The 17,862-nt window shown below is 43.8% G+C and overlaps 2 protein-coding genes across 2 annotated transcripts in view; one reads left to right on the forward strand and one right to left on the reverse strand.

Moving 5' to 3' along the window:
- Nucleotides 1-12,167: 12,167 nt before the first annotated feature.
- Nucleotides 12,168-17,584, reverse strand: LOC6547583. Its single transcript, XM_001976185.3, has 7 exons — nucleotides 17,286-17,584; nucleotides 15,183-15,740; nucleotides 14,476-15,127; nucleotides 13,886-13,932; nucleotides 13,610-13,753; nucleotides 12,998-13,549; nucleotides 12,168-12,823 (listed from the first exon to the last, which is right to left on the reverse strand). The coding sequence occupies exons 1-7, from the start codon at nucleotides 17,392-17,394 to the stop codon at nucleotides 12,168-12,170; spliced, it is 2,718 nt and encodes a 905-aa protein (XP_001976221.2). The 5' UTR covers nucleotides 17,395-17,584.
- LOC6547579 overlaps nucleotides 16,174-17,862 on the forward strand; it is a 49,564-nt gene continuing 47,875 nt past the window's right edge. Inside the window, exon 1 of the mRNA XM_001976182.3 lies at nucleotides 16,174-16,554. The gene's annotated coding sequence lies outside the window, so the exon portion shown is untranslated. The remainder of the gene's footprint in view (nucleotides 16,555-17,862) is intronic.

Genomic DNA, 17,862 nt, shown 5'->3' on the forward strand with positions numbered 1-17,862 from the left:
TGGGCGTCCTTTCGACCAGTTATAACTGGGTTAATCATGGGAACGCGGGCCAAACCGCACTTAAGGCCACTTCTAGGCTATCGCAGTGTATATAATGTAACTAAATTCCTACAGAATCACTTCCGTCTCACTTAATGCCTAACAAGAGTTTGAGAACCCTACACATGAGCCGCCATAGATCATCTTTGGAACATCTAACAGCTCTTTCATTGTAGCCCTTGTCAGGCCTCATAGATCATGATTCTCCTCCCGGATCGTGGATCGTGTATGCTGTTGACAAGCAACTGTCACCACCAGCGGCCCAGGCGCCATATTGTTGGAGCTGCACTTCGAGTTCCACCTTCCCCAACCTCGAGTCCATCCAGTTTACCCCTGGGCACAAGAACAGCGGCCCCAACTGCCTGGCAGGCAATTTCCACACACAAGTAAGCCGCCAATTTGGCCCCCTCCATAGGGCAGTTAGTCCCTAGACCAGACGGCCAAAACAAGGCAAGCGAAACCCGCCAGACACTACGTTACGTCAACTCTGCAGACACGTGAACATGGCCACTGTGGAATGATTCCTCAAAACTATACAACAAATATTCGAATTGTGTATATTTTCTGCAATTTAATGTAGAGCTGTTTTTGAAAATTTCTTACACATGTATATTTAATAGAAAACACATAATAGCTGCTTTAAATGTTAACCCTACATTTGCTATCCTAAAATGATCATAACTATTTGATGTCTTATTATAACTGAAAAGGGAAGTGGAATATGTGTTTATTTTTGTTTGATTAGCTTGGCAAACGAATTAGTTAGTTGCTTACAATAAAGCAACTGTAAATGGGGTAGATACATTTAGTTTAGATACATCTGGTAAACCCCAAACTATTTCACCAATCATTGGTGTTGAGCCCACGGTGCTGGGCTGGCTATAAAACTAGGCTTCCCTGGGTTGCATCTTCCTTCGATGAGTCGCTGGTTATAAATCAGTTTGCGCGGCTTTTAATAAATTGTAATTGAGTCGCGAGTCGCGTCTGCAGCTCATAGATACATTTGTATCTGCTGCTTAGGTGCTTAGTTCGCTGTGGCTTGTATCTTTAGCTTTTAGCTTTTGGCTGCGATTGCGATCGCGTGTGGGAATGCAAAGGCGAATCTTGGGCCCATACGATCCCATTCGAGGCGATCCTTATAAAGCAGGCTGCTGCTAAGTTAACCCCTTTGTTGTTGTTGCTGCTGCTGTTGTTGTTATTGTTGCATGTTGTATACATGGCACTTTGCCGGCTGTCGCCACTTCGGTTGTTCGGCTGTTCGGTTGTTTGGTTGTTTGGCTGTTTGGCTGTTTGGCTGTTCAGAACCCCTGCCCTTTTCCCCCGCCAGCATCATGCTCGAAAATCACGTAATGAAAAATGTTTTGTGCGCAATTTTTCTTTTCATTTGTATCGTGCCTCTCCAGCTTGCAAAAAGAAGCTGAAAAAAAAAAGTAATGTTTTGTTTCGCTGTTTGTGTGTGTCGAGCAGCAATAAAACCCATTGAACACGAGTTGCTTTCGAGGCAACATGAACAATTAATGCAACATATGTTAGCGGGCCGCAGAAACCGCAAAGCGAGATCTGCAGCAAGATGATCCTTTATGCATTTAATGGCCGGCCAAACAAATCGAATTAGTTGCCAACGCTCGAGGCTGGCAACACGCGAGCGGAACTAGCCAAATAGAACTTTGGCATTTGATTCAGAGTAAATACTAGAGGGCTGCGCAAGAACTGCTGCTACTCTTTTTCATGTGCTCAAAAAGATATTTTCTAAAAATGATTTGAGATTGATAGAGCTGGTTTAGTTTGTTTCGACAACTTAAAAGCAATTAAGTAAATATTAGCTGTTAGATTCAGAGATACTAATCAGAACCATCTAAAAATATCCAACAAAAGTCTTACATCCTCGTATGCTCTGTACCAAGCAAAGATTTCACTAAGCCCTCTTGCAATAGGGTATTTAAAATTAATTTCATAACAAAGATTACGGGTTACACCCCCAAAAGCCAAGCTAACTCAGCTTTTCCCCATTCAACTACGATATCCACCTCTAATAGTTACAACTAGACTTTTTCTAATTGAAACTTTTTTGCAATCGAAAAAACCGCAAATAGTTCGATCGATTGCCAAGATACGAATTAACCCAACAGATACGCAGCTGCAATCACACCGATTGCCAATGCATATGAAAAATCGTACTTTTAATTGTATCTTCAGCCCCGAACCGGCCCAGTCCAATCCATTGGCTATGGATAATCCATAGTCAGTAGACTGTAGGCAACCAGGCAACCTGCAGCTCCTCATCGCATCTTTAATTGCTTCGCTGCGGAGGAGAGCTCGTATTTGTTTTAAGACTTTTGGGCGGGCAATTTATGGCTTATCATTTGTTGTGCTTTTAATTCTGTTTTCCATTTCTCAGGTGGGTGTGATGAGCGCGGCGGAGGATGGGCCCCAATGAAATGGGTGGGGATGTCTGGTGAGCAGGTGGAATTTCTTGGGCTATGGGTCAGCAGGAATGGCCAACGGCAATGCTGAAGGTACGTCAGATTCCTATGAGTTAAAGCAGGTGCTTAAATTGGGTGGAGGATGATGTTTTTAATACTTTGTGGTATCTTAAATCATAGACTTTGATATCAAAAATCAAGCAGCGCGAACGTATCATTGTATTGAAGTTGGATCAATATTTCTGGGATTTTTTCTCAAAGACATCCATCCTTTTAATACCCTCTTTATAGGGTATATATGCCCCTTAAACAGCACGATATCGACAGGTGCTTCTGTGGCGTTTAATCTACCTTTCCTACAAGCGTCTTGCGAATTCTTTGTCAATTCGAATGCAATTTGAACAGAAAAAACGAGAACAGAGGAAACCCGCAGAAGCCGCAGAACCAAAATCCGCTGGGTACAAACAAAAAGATGGTTCTTTGTTACTCAAGAGCGGAAAAGAATGGGCAGCAGGGGCAAAAAATGGGAAAAAATTATTTCATAAATCCCTGAGTGGCTCTCCGGCGATTCTAATGCACTCAGGCAAGAAACGAGGGGAGTTCTTGGCACTGCCTTTGTGTATTATGGAAGGGATAACTACTTATAAATGTGGCAACAACATGCAACTATCTGTCGAAGGAAAAAAGATTAGCGAAAGGCTTACATAACATACGTGGATGCGGTTTGATTTTGAATTTTTTCTGGCTCGCAGACAGCTGACACAGATATAGATACTTTGCAAACTATCCACCGAATGATAACAACAAGCGCTCTGAAATTCGTTTTCGGTTGAGGAAGCGCCAGCATGCCGGCTGACAATTCAAGTGGAATTTTTTTACTTTTATATATTTCTTTTCAGATTTCTTCCTTTTTTGTTGCAGTAGTAGTAGTTGCTGAGCGGTTATCCGATATTATTTCGCTAATTCGATACTTTTATTTCAAGCAAACGGGTAGGTAGGTACCCTCTCTCCTTTGCATAATTTTTCATGATTTTTCTTATTATGATCATTTTGCGGGCGAAAAAAAAGAAGAAAAATATAATATACATTTTATGCGAATGCAATCTGATCCGTTATTTATGTGCCACATAATATGTGTAGTATGGTCTGCGGGTCGTTCCCTGCACCGAATATAAACCGTTATGTGGGCGCAGACCACACATTATGTTAATCATAATTTTCTTTCTTTTTTAATATCATCTTTATTTTTGTGATTTACAGTTTCTGAGGTCGCAGACAGGTGACAACAGCTGTTGGTTGGCTGGCCGATTAAGTTTGAGTTTGGTATGGCAGCTTAAAGGGGCTTAACAAACAGTTTTGGTCAGTAGGTTGGCTTTAATTTCGTTTCCTTGCTTAAGGATGCAAGTCAGATTTTTATTCCTACCATGTTGAGATTTTTGTAGCACTTTAAACGCTATTTATATGACTACCAGCAGCAGTAATCTGCCCGCATGTTGGGAAATTCCCAGATTTGCATCCGCTAAACTCAGACTTTCGATTCCATTCTCAGCCTCTTCCGGCTCGGGAAAGCGAACCGCAACTTGTGCACGTTTCCTTGGCATTCTTGCCCCTCGCCACTCCCCCTGCTGCCACCAGTGGTGCCTTGTCTAATTTCGCAGGAGCACAATATCCATATCCTTCCTGCTTAGCCGCTGGATTGTGGGCGGAATATGGGAATATGGGAGCTGGCAGGGTGGAGGCCCCGAGCATTTCTTGGCCCGAGAAAAGAAATTGTAAATTTTCGTAAAGGAAGTTTGAATTACGAGCACTTTTTCTGCCTTTTGTTGGAGAAGGTCCTTGCCCCACAGCGCCCCCGCTCAAGCAATGTCTATAACTAGATATGTGGCAAGTGTAGCGGTGTGTATTGTGTATGGCTTTCGCTTGCTGAACTCTTATAGGTGGGAATAAAGTCCTTGTTTGCCGGGAATACAGGGTGAGCACAGGCTCGTTCAGTTCTTTTCAATAATATGCGATACATTCAGTATGCGTTTTGGTCCAGGGACTTTATTTTCTGCACTTCACTGTAAGTGAACTGGTCGATTGAAGCAATGGAACTGTGTCGCTCAACTTAAGGCACATTATAAAACATTCCTTAGGGAGTATATTTTCATATATACTTTTTAGGTGCCATTGTGAGGATCCTGTACATCTTCAAACATCTTATGCTCCGGCACACCCATTGTCGAACAGCAGTTAGTTAGTTTTTGTTTGAGTAAAATCAACGCCGTATTGTAGACATTGTTAAGGTTTCTGAAAATTTTATAATTAATTTTCTGGTTAACATGTTTTTCATATGTGTAAATATGCGCACAATCCATACACTACCAGGGGCTGAGGCGGGGGGCGGGAGGCGGGGATTGGTTGCTGGGCAAAGTTCAGGAAGTGTGTTTACAAAGAAAATCCTTTTGTACAAGTATCAGATTCCTGTGCTGATTAAAGAAGCGCCCAACAAAGGGTTCGCTTGGGAGGGAGGGAGCTGGAGCATCTAGCCATGCGAGTATATTTATTAAAAATTTAAACATTATAAATGATTTTGCCACATGCTACTCATTGCCACGCTCATATCCTGTTTAAGTTGGGGAGGCGAAGCGCGGGGCACTGTTTTCTTGTGGCGCCATGACTTTACAAGATCCCGAGACTCATTGCTATATTAACCATTAAGGCATTTTAAATCCAGACGCCGCTGCGCCCCCTTCCCCTTCCCCCGCTTTCAAGTTTTCAACGTCATTTACTTCGTTTCAATTCAATTTGAAATTCAAACTCTTTTTGGCGGCTGCCGCTGCCGCTGCCGCTTCTGCCGTTGATGTTCCCGACTTGGGATTTATAAACTGAGTGAGTGACATGACCATGACGATATAGTACTATAGGTAGCCAAACTGCTGAATCACCGATTCGACGGACTGCCAAATGGCATTATTGTACATATCTGGAAGTTGCTTTCTGTCTTCGGTTTTCTGGTTTTTCTTTTTTATCCATTCAACTCTTCGATTCTTTTCCTTTTCCTCCTGCAGTTGTCCTTTTATTTTTTCTAGCCGTCATCCATTCATGTGATCCATCTTAATTCTTTCGGCATTCGTCATCGGTTTTTCATCTTCATCTCCTCTTTTTTCTTCTTCCTTTTTTGAAAATCCATTGCGCCAGTTCCACACTTGGCTCTGCATTTTAATTTGTCAGCGATTTTCCTTTCAATTTTATTTTGCTCAACCGAAACACGGATATTGCATAGTATAGTATTGGGCGCCCTGCCAGCTTCTGATCGATGACGTTTTTATTTGCCATATGCGCGTGAGAGTGTGTGCGTGATGGATGGCCTTCGAGGGGCGGGGGAGCGGGGCTTTGAGCCAAAATTTAATTTAAATTGAAAGTGTTACGCGGCAGTGATGGCCAATAAAAATATGTCAAATTGACGGGCTTACACAAAATCATAGGGCTTGTTTCAATTGCTTAGCTGTTTAACATTACAGTCAAACCTAATATTTTGTGTAAGATTTCACTTATGAAAAAGGCAACCATCTTAATCTAAATGAAGAGTTACGGTGGAGTACCTCGACTATCAGATACCCCTTGCTCGCGCTTCTTGCAGCAAAGCGATCAATACATACTCTGTATATACTTGTCATATGCTTGGTTGTCATATATGGTTAAAATCGCTTTCTTGTACATCTTATTTAACAAAACTTTTACTCTTAAACTCTATTAAGCAAACCTTTACTACAAGTAAAAGTAAACCTTTACAAGTAAGGGGTATAAAAACTATATCAAGAACATGGACCATATTGGGTGCTCTTAGCTCCCTAGATCGCATGACGTTTTGTAAGGGATACGATTATATGAAATCTAAAACAATTTTTTCCCAATCGCATACCCCTCTTACTTATCAAGGAACCAAGTTCCGAGGCTAACAATCCATCGATTTCGATTTCGTTTGGCTGAGAAAAGACGAACTTGCAACTGGGCTGCGTGTCAATATATCACGATTATGTCAGTCGCTTGTGTTTGTTGCCCAGCAGGCGGTCACTTTGTATCTTTGTATCCATTGTGGAGTACGAGGTGGCATCCAGTTGGGGATTGGAGATTTGCGTGCGCACGCGTACAGCGCCAAAACGAATTAAATGTGATGCACCAGCAAATGATAATTCAATTTTTTTCTTTTGCGGCGCTGCTTGAAAGGGGGAGAGCATCTGAGAATCTGTAGATTCAATTTGTCCAACTGTTTGTGCCCCACAAAGCAACAACACACACGCTCTTCCATTTGGCAAGTTGGCAGTTCGATTTGCGACCAAATGAGGAATCTCTGGTGGACACGCAAGCCGAGCAAAAATCTGGGGGATAAAACCCCATGCCAAGTAACTCAAACTGATAATGTCAAAGTGTTGCAGTTGCTGTAGGTTTTGATTTGTTTGTTCCTTTTTTTTTGTGCAAATCATTGCCGTAATCTCTCAGCTGCTGTCAGTTGGAAAAGCGATTGAATGAATCAAGGATAACCATACATGCATTGCCCAATTGTTAAGCAATTTATGCAAACAGCAATTCCCCCTTTTCCCATACGATATCACATACCCATTCTTTTGGCGTTTTCGCCTGTCAAATTTGCCAAATCACGATGACGTATCGCTAGACCACGCTTGACATTAACGTTTTTTGCTATCAGCGAACACGAGAAAGGGTTGCATACTAATTTCTATTTCTGAATGGAAAATAAGGGTATGGGCTGGTCCATTTTCTTTTTTGGGCGCCTTGCGAGGGGAGAGATAAGAACGCGTTCGCACTGATTGAGTTTCGAAGTTGATGGGCTATGGGAAATGATTTCATTATGTATCAGCAGCTCTGTAGCTTAGAATAAATTTATGACAAGCCAAAACGTCAGTCCCTTGCACCAATAATTATTATTTAATTTATTATTTGTAACTAATAATGAGCAGCAATTTGCTAAGCACTCACTTAAGCCTAAAACATTTTGCTCGAGAGCTTTTCACACATATGATAATGAAAATTAACTAAATAGCTCTCCTTCGAGCTCATAGCACTTGTAAATAAAAAAACCAATTTCCCTGCCATCTCGTCTTTGTTTACAAGCTAAATGAGGAATTGCTGTTTTGGGGGAATGGGCGATATTTAACGATTGCCCGCTTAGTGTTTATTTGTGCATCTAAACATTTTTAATGGCAAATTGTGCCAGTTGGCCCCTGAAAGTCCGAATCGAAATCCCACCCAGCGTGGGTGATTTTTGATTTTAATGATACACGGGGCAAGTATTTTTTGAGTTATTGCGCACAGTGCGTAATAAAAATGTCTCGATGTGTGTGCTGTAGTGTAGTTTTTATTGTTTCTCTGACGATTTAATTAAATTTCTAAAGCGTGCCGCCAGTCGATGCGATGTTGATGCTGATGCGATGTTGATGCTGATGCTGATGCTGTTAGTTGGCCATTTAGTTGCAGCGTTTTATTTGTTTGCTTTAGGCGCGTCGTCATCCGCCCCTCGCCCCTCGCCCCTCGCCCTCCCAATTCCTTTCGATTGGCCGTAGTTCCCATTTAGCAGTTTTGTCCCGATTCAAATGCAATTTCACACGTTTCTTCATTTAGGCATTTTAGTGCCGCAATCAAAAGTTTGGCAAATGTTTATGCACATTCTTCGGTGACCACAAGTCTTTGGCAATTTATTTGTTGTTTCTGTTGCTGCTGGCATTTGGTTTAGTTACACGGCCCGATTTTTATATACCTTAGAAAGTCTTCAAATTTTTTCAAAGTTTGTTGAAATAACTTTGTTATAACTCGAGTATTTTATATATAGAGCAGCTTTTCCGCAACTCAAGTGATTAAATTAAATATTTCGGAATTAGTGTGCTTAAATTTACCTTAATATTGCTAATTATTTGCCAACCGTTTTTTAGTAGAGCCAATTTAGATGCACTTACAGTATTAACTTACAACCCTTAGTTTGGATCGCTCTGCAACATTTTTTCACATCCCATCGAAAGCCATATAATTCACGGAGCCACACACGTTTCTTCATTAAATTCCACGTGTTTATTTGTTTAAACTAACCTTTTACGAGGCAGTGGCGCTACATCTAGCCGCAGACACACACAACGCTGTGTATAAGCGATATATATATATATATATACTAGTATGTCGGGGCGTCGGGTTATCACAACGGTCTATATAGAGTCGCCTGTGCTGCTGTCAGCTAATTGAATTTAATTGGTGCGAACAGAAAACTACACAAAATATAAACAAAACTTTTGTTTTTCGTGTAGCATAATTTTATGAGTTGTTTATTTCGTTAAACAAGAATAACCCTAACTTGTTATGGCACATTTTTATTGTCGCTTGTTTATGAAAAAAAACAAAAAAATAAAAACAAAGGCAAAACAGTAAGGAGCAGAATGGAGCGCAAAGCTGGAGCCTTTTATTTTGGCATTCAAAGCATTTGTGGTCAGACGAATTCACGATCTGGGCGTTAAAAATCTATAAACGTATCTCCGCTCTGCACGATGCTGATTGTATACCCTACATGGAATTGCGAGGTATACTTACAAAGTAAAATGATAATTAGTTTTACTTCGAAAAAAATATTAAACAACGTGTGTCATATAAGTGTGGGTAATCAATTACCAAATCTGTTTTATGCGCAGCTCTGATTGCCCTTAAACGTATCTTAAATGTAAGGATGGTTATAAACCTGGTTGAATTCGGTTATGTTATACAATGCAGAGCATTTGAAGTTCCTTGCTTCCACGTGGCGCTATGTTACCAACTTCTCCCACAAGTCTCACTCGGTGTTGTGGCGCCATTGACTTGGCCATGATCGTCATCTGTAAATCATTTTGTGTGACAACCCGCTGACAATTGGTGGATAACGATCTTTGGATCTTTGGGCAGACAGCTCAATTGGGATGGCCTGATGGCTGAAGTTCTCAAGTTCTCAGTTCGCAGTTCTCAGTTCTTGAGTTTTGTAACGAAATCCATTAACGACGACTGCCAAGTACGGACTCATATAGGAACATAAAGTGGAGTGGCTTATTTAAAATTAACAAAGCAATAAAAATGCAAACTCAAGGCAAGCAGAGGGCGATAACAATGTGAAGGAAAAAGGAGAATGAGACCTGGAAATGGCCTGCAGTAAAATAAGTTCATTGTGTGTATAAGCCAAATTGAGCGCGCGCAGTCTGAGATACTTAGTCATTCTAATACCAAATGCTGGCGAATGCAGAAACTAAAGCAACTTTTCCAAGGAAATCTTTATCGGCACGGTCAGCTTATCAAACCGGTGGCTAACAAACCCAAATCCCTGACCAGTCCACATGCATTTTCTTATCGCCAGCATCGCTCTTTCGACCCGGCCAAAACAATGCAACGCGCAATCAGCGACACTTCATCGGCCACAAAATCCAAATAAAATAAAAAAATAAGCAAACTGCAAAGGCGCAGTGGGGAAAACGAAAACACAGAAACAAACAAAAGGACACAGCGCGTAATGAGGGCGAAAATATCTTTATTTAAAGAGCAGCCAGCGACTGGCTTCCTTGGAAGACAACAGAGGAGCCACTCCTGACTCCCAGTTGGAGTCCCTGGTGCAAGGCAGCATATTTGTCATTCGCAGGGAGCTCCTGGCGATTCGGCGATATGGCCCGGGGCAATAATCATGAACAGATCTTGTAGACGCCGCCATGGACCAAATGCTCCTTAATTAGATGGGGCGACAAGCCCAAAGAAATCCGGTAGCTGCTCCCCAGCTCCGTCCTCGTCCTCCTCCCCAGCCTAGGAACACGATCGACGATATGTGCAAGTAGCTTACACTCAAAAATATAAACCATTTCTTGTTTTAAATATCAAGTATTGTATTAGTGTTAATATTAAAGCGGGAACAGATAAAGCGTTCCTACAGATAATTGGGGAAATACTTAAAAGTTATAAATGTTTATAAATATAGTAATTATACTATTACGGTTTTCTCGCAGTGCATTGCAACTGAAGTTCTGCTCTGGGACATATTATGGAACGGTGGCCAAAACAATGCCGTGTTTACAACTTGTAAGCCATGCAAGTGGCTTGCTCCTGCCCACTCCCTTCCCTGGCACCAGCCCATCTAACCAATATAGTTAACCAAAATCCATGCCCTTTTGGGCCCTTAGCTCGGAGTCTGGGAAGCTGCTAAGCTGGCTAGGCTGGCCAAGTCTCGACTTCTGCCACTAATGGCATATTTTGCATTCCAATAAGGCATTGCGCCAATTGCAAATAATTTCCGAGTGTATAGTCAGCTTAATAAGATCACGATTCCCAGATAAGCCGCCTAGATAGCAACTAGGACTTCCAACAGGCTCCAAGCTCCAAGCTCCCAGCTCCAAGGGCTTGAATTTGGTTAACCTGGCTGTATCTGTGGATAGGGTAAGTGTGGGAGACCCGTCACACGGCGTATTCATAAGTAGGAAATTCTCCGGCTGGCCAAAGATTATTAGATAAATGGAGAGTGCACTTAAAGATACTTGAGTTCGGGGCTGGTGGCTTTAATATCTCAGAGTACAAAAATATGTTGAATTAAATATAGATTTTGAATTTAAAAGAGAAAAAAAATTAATTTGAAATGTTTTTTCATTGCTGAAATTCATTTTCCTATTTTTTAGTTTATTCCTATTATTTGGATTTTAGCTGAATTCCCCATTTTCATTACCTTGGCATCGGGAATAATTGTATTTCCCATACGTGTATCTCCACGCCCAAGTGAAGGGTATTCCCTAGTTAATAGGCGCGTTGACTTGGGCCAAGAAACAATAACTTAATTTAGTTGTCTTACATCGTGTCGCTGTCGTCGCCAGTCGAGGCAGTCGGCCCAGACACCCCCGATCCGGGTCCTTGTGGCCACAGTTCACTGTAGTGGCAGCCTTTGCATGGTGGTATGTCAGCAATCCTGTAAACAGGAGGCTGGGGGAGCACGCGGCCCAGAGGAGCAAGTTCAGCCATGGAGTACGCATATGGATCGCGGATCGAGTTGTTCGGAGTCGCGTTTGTAGCGCCAATTACACAAAGCCAAGTTAAGCAGTTCGAGCGCTGTGGCGAAATCTGTAAATCTTTTGCTGGGCCACAAAAAGAGTGGAAAATCGGCCAAGAAAAAACCGCCGTAAAATGCCATTTGACCAAGATGGGTTCGAGATGATAAAGCGGCCGATTCGCCCAGACGTGGGCGCCAAACAATTCAATGCAAAAGGGGCAATTAAACGGGAGAGCAGCAGTGCATCGTTGCACTTACAAAAAATATGCGCACCCAGTTGGTTAAACACTATAAAATTAAATTGCTTTTGTTTGTGACATCATGAAACTTTCGGGAAGTAATTAAAAATTCAGTATTAAATATGTTTTGGTTGCGTGTATATGAATATGAGTATGTATATGGATTTTTTCTCAGTACATACCGCTTACCTTCATTCCCCTCCCCATTTGAGGACCAAGCCCATCGAATTAATTTGCGGTGCATTTTAGTTTACAACTTTGTAATTAATTTGCAAAAGGGACAGACACAGAAGGAGGAAAGGGTGACATTTGTTCCCTCCCAGCTCCGCTTCCCCATTTTTTCTTGTGACATTTGCGTGCTGGAGATGTCTTTATGGCCTGGTCTAGAGAAGGCGGCTTGGAGAAGTCGGCTTGGAGGAGTCGCCTGGAGCAGTCGGCTTAGAGAAGACGGTACTTGATGGCACGCAGCATGGGGAAGCGATCGTTTGTGCACTGACCACGGAAATCGTCTTGGGTCAGGTCAAAGAGAGCCACTCCGCCGAGATTCTTCACCCTGGCGTACATGGCCTTGCTGGAGGCCGAGTCCGGATCGTCGTAGCTGATCCAAAGGCCGTGGTCTCCATTTTCGTCGGCGGCACGGAAGGCGTAGCTGCCATAACGTTTTGTGGGATCCAGAACCCTCTTCACCGGCGCATTGGGACCTCTGGCATTCGAGTTACTGGGGTTCGGCATCAGCGAGCAGATCTCAGCCCAGTTAAGCAGACCCTCCTTTTTGCTCTGTGGTCCCGCTGGAGCGGGTCCCTGGGTGGAGGGCACCACGGGCATGCCAGAGTCACCCGAATCCTTGGTCAGCTTCCATGCCCTGCCATAGGTGGCGATGCCAATGTTTATCTTATTCGCAGGCACTCTTTGCAGCAGCCAGTGCTCCATTTGGAAGTTGAGATTGTAGTGGCCCAAACGATTTTCGCCAACCGCCTGGTATGTGGGCGCCGAAAAGTCCGCCTCCTCGGGATTGCGCTGCGGGGTCAAGAAGTCAAAAGTTCCCAGGTTGATGAAGTCCAGGCTTGGAGCGATCGAAGGCGCATCGTAGTACCCTGGAAAATGGTACAATACGTGTTCTATAACAACTCATTCGCGACTGCTTTCTAAACCAACTTGTTTGAACAGCTGCATCAATTAACAAAGTTGGTTATATCAGCGGTTCCATCGATAACACTTTTCTGACTCATCTAATTACAGCAGATCGTCGGAATAAACAAAGTACTTACAGCTTGAGTTCACATTTGGCAAAACGGTGAGGCTGAGCAGCAGATCGTTTTGCTTCAGAGCAGCACTCAAATCCTTGACCAGGGCAGTCACCTGTCCCCGGTGCGTTTCGGACTCGGTATCCACAATGAAATCGCCGGTGAAGAACTTCTTGAAACTCTTCCAGGCGGAGCCCACATCCCCGTGAACTTTGCGTGGCTTATTTCTGGGCAGTTGGAGAGCCAGGTCCAGGCCATCGAAATTATAACGCCTCACCAAATCCCGAGCGGATTCGATGAAGCGTCTGTGGCCCTGCTGTCCCGATTCCAGCAGCTTTATGTACTGGTTGCCCTCGTTCGTATCGGCATCCCCGCCCACGCTCAGGAGGAACTTGATGTGGGGATAGCGTTCCTTCAGGCTGGAGACTTGGGCCAGGTGGCGCTGCTCCAGGTCCAGTCGCTTGTTAATGCTCTGCACTTCATAGCTATCGGCATTGACACCCGCATAGCCGTAGACCAAATGGGTGCAAAACTGCAGCGCCAGCTCCATGTCGGTCATCGAAAACTGAGCCAGGCCTACCGGGGGGTTTACAAATGTAGATACACATAGTACGTTCCCCAATTAGGAGCACTTACCCTGGCGCTGGAAGCCCTGCGAGTCATAGAAGCAAACCAGATTAGGAGCGGCACTCACTTGGAACTGAGCCAAAGCCGCCAAGCTGAGTGCCAAACTGAGCCACAGAGAGCCAGTCATCTTTGTACGCAGATACAGCCAGAGAGCTCAGCGAAATCAAAACAAATACTATATATGTACTTCAGAGATACAACTGTGCACTGCGGTCCGTCGCCGGCGAGATGCGAAACCAAACTGAATTCGAAATGACACTTGGCACGGGGAATGGGAATAAATACGAGCTGTTAAGCTTTTCTGTGGAATCACCTCCGCGCGATTCGCCGTACTGAATCGAAAACCCAGACGAACAATAGCGTACTCAATTCGTGGGTATCATTATCAACGAAATTCAACAAAATTGTTTGTCTCAACTGCCAGCTGACATCGAGTTCAATGAGATCACCTCTCGGCTGGGTAGTTTACACAAAAAAGGACGGATTATACGTTTTCTCGAGATAATGCCCACAACGACTCATAGTTTAAATAGGCTAATTCTACGGGTTGTGATAAGTCTGCACCTCATAAGGTGTTGACGAATTAGCAAGGTCGCTGTTCGTTACTCAGGCCCAAAAATGTGTAAATATTTTGCTTGGAAATGCTCAAGGGATTGCGTAGGAGCTTACTATGCATTTGTAATTATTTATAATTAATTGTTTCAAGGTCCAATGGCAAGTGGTACATAGAAAGAAAGTGTACATACAGCCTCCCAAGAAAATATTTAATATGTTGTGTATTTAATTTAATGTTTCATAGAGATAAACGCTACTGGGCTTTGTATATAATGGATCATTATTTATTTAGAGTGGTGCACGTATATTTTTCGATTTACAGACGATATTTGATGGCTCGCAGGATGGGATACTTGTCGCCTGAGCACTGCCCACGGAAATCATCGTAGCTCAGATCGAACAGTGCCACGCCCCCCAGGTTCTTGACGCGGGCGTAGGCCGCCTTATTGGAGGCCGAGTCGGGATCGTCGTAGCTCACCCAAATGCCATCGGTTATCTGGCCATCGACGGGGCGATAAGCTATGCCCCCGAATCTCTTGGTGGGATCTGAAACCCGTCGCAGTGGCGAGTCGTTGCCCTTGAGGAATTGGTTTTGGGGATTGGACAGCTTTCCGCAGATTTCAGCATAGCTAAGTAGTCCTGGTTTCTGCGACTGCAAGCCCTCGGGTGCTGGTCCCACTGTATCTGGCACCACAGGTACTCCTTCGAGCCCAGAGGCCCCGGTGAGTTTCCAGGCATTGCCATAGGTGGCAACACCCAAATTGATCTTATTAGCTGGGAATCCCTGCGACAGCCAGTACTCCACCTGGAAATCGGCGTTCAGGTGAGCCAGCCGATTCTTTGACCCATCGGGATGGTAGATGGGAGCGCTATAGTCCGCCTCCTCGGGATTGCGAGCTGGAGTCAGAAAGTCGAAGGTGGCCAGGTTCACAAAGTCCACCAAGCCATTCAGCGCGGGAATATCAAAGTACCCTAGAGTCATAATTGAACTAAAGTATGAATATTACGATGATTTTGAAACACTTACAAGTGGAGTTGACATTGGGCAGCACAGTCAGGCTGAGCAGGAATCCATCAGCTCTCAGGGAGTCCTTGACATCCCTCACTAAAGCGGTAAACTGTTCCTTGTGAAGGGCTGAGTGTGGATCCACAACAAAGTCGCCGGTGAACAGTTTCTTGAAACTCTTCCATGCCGAGCCCAGGTCACCGTGAACCTTCTTGGGCTTGTTCCTGGGGAACTGATAGGCCAGATCCAAGCCATCGAAGCCGTAGGTCTTCACCAAGTCATAGGCCGAGCGGATGAATCCAACTTGACGAACCTTCTCGCCCTCCAGCAGATCGATATATTTGTTGGGATGATCCGGATCGATGTCATGATCGCCGCCCACGCTCAGCAAGACCTTCAGGTGGGGATACTTCCTCTTCAGGGAGGTCACTTCGGAGTACTGATGCTTGTATATGTCCAGGTTCTCGTTCATACTGTGCACCTGCAGGTTTTCTCCTCGTAGCCCGGCGTATCCGTAGACCAAGTGGCTGCAGAACTGCAAGGCGATCTCCAGATCGGCATTGAGCATCTTGCCCAGACCTGCAAAATGCACGGTTTAGATTCGAGAGATGGCATTCTCAGTAGGCAGGCTGCACTCGAATGACAAATAACCAGAGACGCGAAGTGGTCATTGCTGTGGGACACTATCTGGGCACAGCGATCTGACACCCAACACTCTCGCTCTCGGTTGAAACTACCGGGGAGCGGAGATCGCCGGAGATCGGATCTCCCCCTGACCACCAGCCCCCTCGGATGCTGAGCCATTGTCTCGTCGACTTCAGTGGCTTAATTGAACGCCAGCAGCGTGAGCCCAGCGAGCGGTTTATTATTGTTCGACTCTGGTGTGGAGCACAGTGGGTCGAGATGTCTAAAAGCTGGCTACAAATTTGTTAAAAAAAAAATAAAATAAAAAAATTCCTTCATTGCACACTTCGACCAACAGATTTTCACTCAACTACTTTTATTTACTTCCCAATATATTTGAACATATTTTTTTTAAAATTTAAACTTGAGGTTTATTTGCCTTAACGACGCGCCTCAAGGTATTTCCCATCCACCTAATTGGCTGATTCGCTAATTTAATTTTCGCCCCATTTTCCCCCATCCCCAGCACACTGTGCCGCGCTGCTGAGTCACTTGGCGCTCTGCTTGCCACTTGCTCGGATCGCTGGTGCCAAGTCAGCGTCCGCAGGCGGGGCAGTTGTCGTGCTGGACTCGCTGTGTGTTGAACGCTCTGGTTTTCATTTCGAATGCGTGGGATCGGCTCTATATAGGCTCGATATAGACTCGTCCGATACCGAAAATAATCCGCTAATTGCCATATTTCGCGTATTCATTCCACTACCACTGTGCGGTAAGTTGCACCCGCTCAAATTAGCTTGTTAATCCGATCAAAACTGCGCTCTTTAACGCTTTGCAAGCCCAACTCTGCGGGAGCGCCAATCTCTGTCTTATTTTGAAATGAAATAAACTGGCAGATAAGCCACTGACCTCTATAAAACTAGCTGGGCTCTCTTTATCTCTCCGTTTCGCTCGCCAGGCGATAAGCTGTAAGCTGAATTGAATTAAGTCCGAGTTTTGTTTTGAGTCAGAAATGGTTATGTAACTTGATTTTGTTTTCACTCGCTCGTAAATTTGGGACATGTAGGCTTTATATGTCAATCTTTGAAATGACAAAATGAACTTTCAATATTTCCATGGTTTTTTTTTTCTCATTTATTAAATGTTTTGTTTCGTTCAAAGCGTGGCTTAGTTGGTAAATAATTTTTAAATAGAATTTATTAAAGTTCTGTTCTTTCAAGCTGTGCAAGTGGCATCTACAACTTGTTTAAGTGCTAATCGAGTGACTACGTAGAAGCCAGTTTTCACTCATTCAACAAATTGTAGTTAGGTGAACAACATATTAGTTTGCAATATATATAAACAAATTTGTGTACCACTTGGGCACTTTTTCTGTGCGTTGATTGCTAAAAGAATATGACACGACACCTTGGAAAATCAAACCTCAACTTGTGATCTACGTTTTCTGAAGTTACTGGCATATTTGCTTGCCATATTCACTGTGTGGAGTACCCCCTCACTCACCTTCCCTGGTGAAACTGGAAGAGTCATAGTAGCAGACCAGGTTGGAGGCAGCTTCTGTACTTGCCGCAAAGAGGCACGCGACAAACGAAAGCCAGATCCACGCCTTCATGGTGCGTTGGTTATATCTCTGTGGGCACGACCGCAGACCAAATCAAATGAAATCGAACTGAGACTGGGAATCGAAATGGAAAACGAAACCCAAGCCAAAACCGAAACAGAAACAGAAACCCCAGGCCAAGCTGACGACAAAAAGCTTGAACCGAGCTTTTCGAGGGTCTGAAGTCGATGTGAAACCGAGCTCATAGCTGCCTTACTTACACTCGCAACAACTTAATTGTGTACACAAGTTAATGACGATTGCGACGAGGCAGACGCAGGGTCAAAACGTTGAGACCTCTAAAAATAAAAACAAAAAAAAACAAAACGAGCAACTAATCTCAAAACATTGAAACGCGCTTGCTGATTAGAATTCGAAAACAGTAGTTCCGATTTCTGATTTCGCAAGTACACATATGTAGAACTTTATGCGCTGGAAATACCCGTCTTACCACTTGATTTTGTTTATCACACGCACTCT

The sequence above is a fragment of the Drosophila erecta genome, unplaced genomic scaffold, assembly GCF_003286155.1.
Source record: "Drosophila erecta strain 14021-0224.00,06,07 unplaced genomic scaffold, DereRS2 tig00000092-arrow-pilon, whole genome shotgun sequence".
Lineage (NCBI taxonomy): Eukaryota > Metazoa > Arthropoda > Insecta > Diptera > Drosophilidae > Drosophila > Drosophila erecta.

Coding starts and splice junctions, on each gene's coding strand:
- LOC6547583 (XM_001976185.3), bottom strand. CDS start 17,394: ATGAAGGCGTGGATCTGGCTTTCGTTTGTCGCGTGCCTCTTTGCGGCA. Junction 13,933..14,475: donor CGAGCCATCAAATATCGTCT/GTAAATCGAAAA, acceptor TTTTCGATTCAG/TACGGCGAATCGCGCGGAGG. Junction 13,550..13,609: donor GCAGGGCTTCCAGCGCCAGG/GTAAGTGCTCCT, acceptor ACCCCCCGGTAG/GCCTGGCTCAGTTTTCGATG.